The following is a 7,927-nucleotide window of genomic DNA, read 5'->3' on the forward strand; positions in this document are numbered from 1 at the left end:
AAACCCTTAATTATTCAGCACCACTGAAGGTCTAACAGGCATTTGTACTTCCAGAAAACAAGAGAATATTAGAAGAAAGGTGTGAGGTCATCTGCTACACAGGTCACTTCAGTAAATTAAATTAAAGGCTCTTTTCCTCAAAAGCCTTTTACTAGAGGTCAGTACAGAGCTACTCCAAAAAGGAGCTTTAAGACCAAATGTTCCCAGTGAGGTTGGGTCAAACATCCTGGGAGCTTCCAGGGTTCAGAAACATCCCAAGGAACTGATCTGGCTCTCCCTGGATAAAAACCCAGCCCTTCCCACCCCAGCAGTGCCAGAGCTGCACTTGGTCCCTGCCACATCCATCAGTGCTTTCCTCTGGATACATCACAGACTCCACACAGGAATCCCAGGGTTCTCACATCTCCAGGTAAAGCTTGTCATCTTCCAACTAGTTGAAGTCAAAACAAGTTAAAATAAAATGCAAGAAAACCCCCATTGTGTTCTTTCACAAATTCTGATACACACAGTGTTTATAAAAGCTAAAATTTCCTTTTCTGCTGCCTCAGGATTTGGGACTGATTTGCAGCAACCTTTTGGGGTGCCTCAAAATTTCAGGGCAGGGACCAAACCCAGCCCCACACAAACCTCACCTGACCCAGTCCCTGATCCATCCATTCCCAACTCAAACACTCCTGACTAACAAGGTTTGGACAGAATTAAAAAGGATGAAGAGGATGTAACAAACAAATCACTTTGCCATAGAACAAGTTACCCAAGTAGCTACTTACATATAACTAAAAACTGTGCTATTAAATAGCTTTATTGGCACTATTTTAATTTTACAGTATCTTATCTTTACACATTATTTCCTTGTTTGATCTTTTAAATCCATTCTAGTCAATATTTTCATTAGAAAATGGCAGAGCCAAAGTTCAATCACTCTAATTGGTCTTTGACATCTTCAGCATCCAGAAGCACAAAAGGAATCTGATTTTAGATGAACTATGGGGAGGTGTCATTTTTCCCCCTGTATCCAATATCTGTCCTTTTGCATCCTACTCCATGACCTTACCCAGCTAATTCTTCCCAATAAACAGAATTTTTGCCAAATCTGCTCCAAAAAGGAGTGGCTGACATCCCCTGTTTTCAGGACAACATGTTTCTCTGCTGGTAGTAAACACCAGACCAAGCACAATTAACACACACTAATATACATGAAGAGTTTTAGCCTGAGGTTTTATCACCCTATTAAGTAAATTTAAATGTGAGCTGTCTCTAAAAGGCAATTTTTCCTCTGGCTACAACTCCTGCCCCTTGTCCTCTCCCTGCTGCTGGCACTGGGGGGTGTGTGTTTTAATTCTGCTACACAGGGAACTGAGGAGCAGTGAAATTGTGCACAAAGAGGGGTTTTTATCCTAAAGTTGGAAAGGGAAGCCTCTAAATCTCCCCAATAACATTTAATTCTTTCTCTCCAGAGTTCAATTGGCTGAAGTTCACACGTGAAGATGAAGATGGTGGAACATTTATCAGGATCAATTACACCCCTAACACCCCTCTGAGTATAAAACATGCATTATTCCCACCTCACAGGAGGTACCAACCAGACAGAAAACAGAAACAACCTCAAAATTGTAAAACACCTTTAAAAGCAGCATGAAAAAATGTAATTCTATTACTTTGAGTACCCCATTACATGTGTAAGGTCATTTCTCTTGTACAGAGTTAGCACAGGCAGCACCACTTGTTCACTCTGCTCTTTTGTCTCTAGAAACACCAATAAAACAATGTAAAAACACTGAATTACAAAAAGTATGGATTATTCTGTATGAGAAAGAACACAAGGGACAGTTTTAAAGGTACCCTGAAGATTGAAACATATCCCAGCTGAACCTGCAGCATTCCTGCCCTGGGCATTTTCTGCAAAACCCACCTGAATTTCCTCTAAAACGTTTCCTAACCCCTCTCCAAGGCCTTTTCCTTGCTACACCACGTGTCAAATATACAAATATGTGTGAACATTTTCTCCCTGATGTTTTAGCAGCTGCTGCACTTTACAACATGCTTTAATGTTGCAGTTAAAAACTACAAATCTCAAGGTTGTTCCAATTTTTTCTGCTCCAAGAAATTTTAACCTCATTCTCCTGTCCAAAACCTCTGCTGAGTCCTGTGTGGAGCAGGGTTTTAACTACTCAGCTATTTTCTTTTGTGAAAGCATTGGAAATCTCATTGCTCAGAAATAAGCACTAAGGCACCACTACCTTTTACAATTTTATCCCAAATAATTTTTGTAGCCACACAAATTTATGAAATAACCTTCATATCTCAGATAAATTACAGAGAACAAGCAAGCAGGAAATAAATAAAATGTTATAAAGTGTTGTCTCTTTTATTTGTTCATGAAATAGTTGTTTGGTTCTCACTCAAGTAGGAGGTAAAAATGGCTGCAAAAGGTAAAGAAAAATCTTTGTAATTGAAACATCTGAAAGTGCAGATCACTGAATTAATCAGCTGCAATTGGTAACAAGATCTATACTTGGGAAACAAATTTGCAAAATCATCTTTGAGACGTTTCCTAATGTTTGTCTACAAGGTTACCTAAAACACAATTTCAAAAAGCCCAATCAGAGGTACAATGGTCCATATCAGAGTTTAATAAATTCCAAATGCTGCCAGAGGAACCCTGGAGCACTGGAAGGGGAGGCACAGGCAGGATGAGAATGTTCCAAGGCTGCCACACGCCTGGATCAGCACTTTGCAAGTCAGAGGTCACAACCCCAGCAAGGGTCACCCACTTAGGAAGGAGCCAATTGTTGGTGGTGGCATCAGGGACTCTGAGCATGACAGAGGTGATGCTTGTAGATGGCACTAAGGTCACAAGCAGAAAGGTTTGGGAAGCACTGACCCAGATAATTGCAGGGAGCTGCTTTCTCCTTCTGCCATCAGGGAAAAGTGACAAAATGTTTTCCCTGGACCAGGAGGAAAATGGGTGAAAATTTCAGTCTAAATCATTTTAGGGCAAACACAAATCAGTCACAGGACTGGCACATGCTGAGAAAAGAGCACTGGACTTCAGCTCTTCAACCTGTCTGTGGAGGGCCAGCCCAGGCCACCACTTGTTCCTTATTTGTTTAATTTTATTTTTTCACCTCCCACTTGATTAAAGGTAACTATTTTCAGTGGCACCTGACTCTGTCCCACAGAACAGAGCTGAACAAGAGTCCAAACTGCAGGTGAGGACAGACATGATCCCAACAGCTCCATGCTAAACCCAGAGAAGGTTCCCAGGGGGGGATACTGGAGGATCTTTAAGGATGATCTTTAAGGTTCCTTCCAGCCCAGCCCATTCTGGGGTTCTGTGGTGGCTCTGCAGAGCTGGCAGATGAAATCTCCCTGGTTTAAGTGATCTCTTCTCCTTCAGACAAACCCTGACCACACTGCAGGGCAGAGCCTTGGCTGGGAAGATTCTGGAAGTGCTGCAGTTCCCTTTGGGGTAGTCAAGGAACAGCCACAATGTCCCTCCTGGACACTCCTCTGGCACTTAGGGCTGTCTCCAAGAAGAAGACTTTGCTCTTTCCAAGATTTCTCTGTGTGAAAGGCTTTAATTTAAAAGTCCAAAGGCTTCTGGAATCACTGACTAATCTCCTGACTGGAGGATTTTAGTGGGAAACCCTCACCAGGGGCACTCGGTTCATGCTTTTCATTACAAAATTCTATCCATTTTTTTAAAGCCTTTTTTTTTTTTTTTAAATAGGCTGAAACAATCTAAGAAGTTGGCACACATCATCACAGAGCAAAAACCTCCACACCCTTTAAGACTCAACATACTCCTAGAACAAGCTGCAAGAGAAGATTAAGGCTCTTGTAACATACCGCTAAAATGTAAATGTATAAATAACAATGTATACAAATAGACAAAAAGATAAAATCAAAGCTGCACGGGAGTCAAAATAACAAAATAATAAGTTTTCATAAGCCTTTCTTGGCACAACACCAGCGCTGTAACATTTTTTCCTCTGCTTTTCTTTTTATAAATAGACAGAACCTTTGAACAGAAGGACAAAGGAAACACATCCAAACACACTGACATTAGTCACCAATACACCCTTGCAAGGGATATTTAACCAAAACAGCCCAGAATGATACTTCTCCACCCAAAAAAATATCCATTAAAGTATTAAACATTATACATTTTTAATTAAGCACTTCAGCTCAGAAATTCAGCCAGGCTTCTGACCACCACTGATGAAGCACAAGAAGTGAATTAAAGAAGTTTCCTAATCAAAGCAGCAGCTGCAGCATCTCCTACCCTTGGCCAATAGCACATCCCAAGAGATTTCTGTTTGGACCATTTTCAAAGATATTTATTACACTGCAAGTAGGAGTAGAAAGAGTGTAAATGAGCTCTTGTGTAGCAGTCGATTGCATGGCCACACTTCAATCAGATGTGTGCACCTATTTCCACAAAATGGCTCCTCAAAGCCATTCCACAGCACCAAAGTAGCCCTTAGTTAAATAAAAACAGCTTTTAAAAAAGGCAGATAAAATACAAGTTAAATATTAAACATCAGCACCATGTGAAATTTCATTTTTTAAAACCCTCCCCCCTCAATACAAAACTCTAAACCAATCTGAAAAACAAATTGATCACTTGTGATCATCAATTCTATCAGTGAATGGAAATAAAAGGCTTTAATAAGCTGTGACTTAAGAATAAAGAGCAAAATAATTTTAAATCAGTACTTATCAAAAATAAGCACCACAGCAAAAAGTCATATTTAATTATTTATTAAAAAGTTTTGCACTGCAAACACGAACAACAGGAAAAGAATCTCTGGAGCAGGAAAAATGATGTGAATCAGTGGCATTGGATTGCTGCAACACTTGTTATAATAAATGTCATCAAGCACAAGACACAGTAGCACCAATTCCATTCCTATCTCTCCCAAACAACTGGAGTTTTAGAACATTCCTAACACTAATAAAAAATTCTCCTGAGCTGAAGTGCTTTTCAAGTGAAGCTCTGTGTCAAGTTTCAGGTTGGAACACACTTCTGGCCTGGCTGGCAAGATCTTAAAATAAGGTCTTGTTTGTTTTTTAAAGGATATCCTCCTTTCTTAGGGTATAATATGAAAAATGCTGTGGGAGCACATTATTCTTCTAGCACAGCTTTTAAACTCAATGCTGCTTCTAGAACTATGCCACGGAATCAAAATATTTTCTTGCATCCAAGCTGCACTGAATGCCAGAGCAACTCTGATCACAAGGGAGAATCATTCTATGTTTATACACACAGAGATAAGTCAGCCACCTTAAAAAATCTCCCTTTTCCTGTTCATGTGATATTTGCCAACATCCATTTCATGGCAGCAGCTGATTTTCCCAAGCCTTTCCCCAGTGTCCCAACACACAGGACACAAAACGCACGCTCTGCAGAAAATATCTTCCCTTAGATAAGATTGGGGAAGTTTCCCCAAAGCCCAGAAAGGTTCCACGTCACTCCATGAACAATGATGTTGTCAGGACTGGGTTCTTCTCAGCAACACCCCAGACAGCAGCTAAAGCCTCACTAAAAGGGATTTTTTTTTTTTCAGTCTAAAATGCCTGGGAGCAAACAGAGCCCGGAGATAAAGCTCGGGCTGGACCTTCCCCTGTCAGCTCCGGTGACAAAGCCCCTGTGTCATTGCGAGCCACACTGCTGGGGAGGAGGGTGGGGTGAAAGAGGAGAAGGGAGGCACACAGAGGGGAGGAAAAAAAAAATGCAGCCTACAAAATAGATGCAACCTATAATCCGTGACATTCAGTCCTTCAGCGGCTCCTCCTAAGATAAAACAGCTGCACCGCCCGCCTGCAGCCAACACCACGGGCAGCTCTGGGAAAGCTGCGATGAAAATCCTGGCTCCTTAATAACCATCACTGGCAACAGCTGAATAAAACACCCGGGCACCCTTGAGCATGTCGTTGTAAGGCTGATGAATTACAAACCGTGTAAAAGTAACAGCAAGAAGACACAAAACCTTCAATAAAAATAAACGGGCCAAAGGCCACGCTGAAATCCGTGAGCGCGGCTCTGATTTCCAAACCTTATGGATTCAAAACAAGGAGGACGCACCAACAGTTCACCCTCCATTTACATCAGCACCTCACCAGCCTCCTGCCCAGCTCCACTTTCATTATTATCTGACATAAATTACATTGACTGAAGACAAGCAGAACGCCTCGACACCGGCTGGCTCCGGACTCCAGATCCCTCAGCCGGCATCCGCATCCAGCATCCTGCATCCCGGCCCCCCCATCCTCCCCGAGTCATCCTCCCTGCACCCCCATCTCCCATCCCCCGTCCTCCTCGCCTCAGGCCTCCGCTGCCACCGTGCCCCTCTGCCGAGGGCATCCTCCCCCTGAGCCCTGGCCCTGCCCCGTCCCTCCCCTCCTCCCGGGGGCCGCCTCACCTCCAGCTCGGTGTCGCCGGGCTCGGCCACCCCAATGATCTCGCTGGGCAGCTCGGCCAGGTCGGTGACCCGGATCAGCCCGTCGTGCAGGAAGATGGTCTCCTCCTTCACCGACAGCCACTGCGCCGAGTCGGTGGCCGCGGCCGCCGAAGCGGCCGCCGGGGACCCCATGGCGCGGAGGGCGGGGGGGCTCCGCAGGGCTGAGGCGAGGCGGGTCCCGCTACCCGCCCATGGCGGGGGCAGGGCGGGGGCAGGCGCGTCCCCAGCGGCCTGAGCGCCGGACAGCCGGGGCGCGGCGGGCAGCAGCGAGGAGCGGCGCGTTGCCACCGCGGCGGCGGCGCTCCGGGGAGCTCCGGGAGCCGCCGTGCCCGCCCGCAGCCCCGCGTCCCGCGTCCGCCTCACACACACCGCTGACAGCGCGACGCCATGTTGGGGGCTGAGGCGGGCCCGGCATGCACCGCGCGGGGAACAATACAGCCGGCCCCCTCCCAGTCCGCGGGGCCCCGCCCCCCGATACCCCGCCCCCAGGGCTGGGACACGCCCCCATCGCCGGAGCTCCGCCCCCGGACCGCTCCCGCCGCTCCGCCCGCACCGGCGGCGCCTCACTCCCACCGCCTCACCCGCACCGCGTGTGGCTCCGCTTAGTACGGACGGGCACAGCGCCTCACCCGCACGGCGTGTGGCTCTGCTTAGTACGGACGGGCACAGCGCCTCGTCCGCACCGCGTGTGGCTCCGCTCAGTGCTTCACCTGCACCGGGCACAGCGCCTCGTCCGTACTGCGGGGAGTGTGGCAACCGCAGCCGCACCGGGAGCGCTCCCCTCAGAGCTTCACCCCGCTCATCTCGCACCTCAGCGCCTCACCCGCGCCAGGGAGAGCGGATCGTCCGCGCAGAGGGGAGCGCAAAAACCTCTCCGGGTGTTCTCCTGTCAACGCCTCACCCTCATCATGGGGAGCCCGGGTATTCTTCCCTCAGCGCCTCAACCCCATCGTGGGCAGGCGGATCACCCGCACCCGGTGTTCTCCCCTCAGCGCACCGCGGGGCGCTCCCCTCAGGGCTCAATGCCTCGTCCCTCAGGGATTGCTCCCCTCAGCCCCTCAGGGATTGCTCCCCTCACTCCCCCGGGTCTCACCCTCATGCAATGGTCGCTCCCTCAGCCCTTCACCTCCTGCCACCCTTTGCCTGGACTGAGTGTTGCTCCCTCAGTGCTGTTCTCCTCTCAGCCTCCTTGGCTTGTTTTACCGGGCCCCTCTGAAATTCCCATTTCCCTCCAGGCCTGATCCATCTTGGTCCCTCACGTTCCCCTCATGGTTGTTTCTCCTCTGCTCACCCCTATTTTTTCAGTCCCCTCACAGAATTGTTTCCCTTTCTCCCTTCCCTTCGTCACCATCTCGCAGGAATCCTGTCCCCTCTCGAGGAACTTTTCCCAAAGGACTGGTGAGGTATGTCCCTTAAAATCTGTACTCTGGATTTATGGATTCCAGAGGATGTAAAGCAAA

At 47.4% G+C, this 7,927-nt stretch overlaps 1 protein-coding gene across 4 annotated transcripts in view; it reads right to left on the reverse strand.

Annotated features, from left to right (window-relative positions):
• Positions 1 to 6,613, reverse strand: part of HECTD4 (HECT domain E3 ubiquitin protein ligase 4) — a 65,545-nt gene extending 58,932 nt beyond the window's left edge. For all 4 annotated transcript variants that reach the window (XM_033075505.1, XM_033075503.1, XM_033075504.1 and 1 more), the window contains exon 1: positions 6,429 to 6,613. In XM_033075505.1, coding sequence (XP_032931396.1) covers positions 6,429 to 6,599 — 171 coding nt within the window. In that variant the 5' untranslated portion in view covers positions 6,600 to 6,613. The remainder of the gene's footprint in view (positions 1 to 6,428) is intronic.
• Between the last annotated feature and the right edge of the window lie 1,314 nt (positions 6,614 to 7,927).

Source organism: Catharus ustulatus, chromosome 18 (genome assembly GCF_009819885.2).
Source record: "Catharus ustulatus isolate bCatUst1 chromosome 18, bCatUst1.pri.v2, whole genome shotgun sequence".
NCBI lineage: Eukaryota > Metazoa > Chordata > Aves > Passeriformes > Turdidae > Catharus > Catharus ustulatus.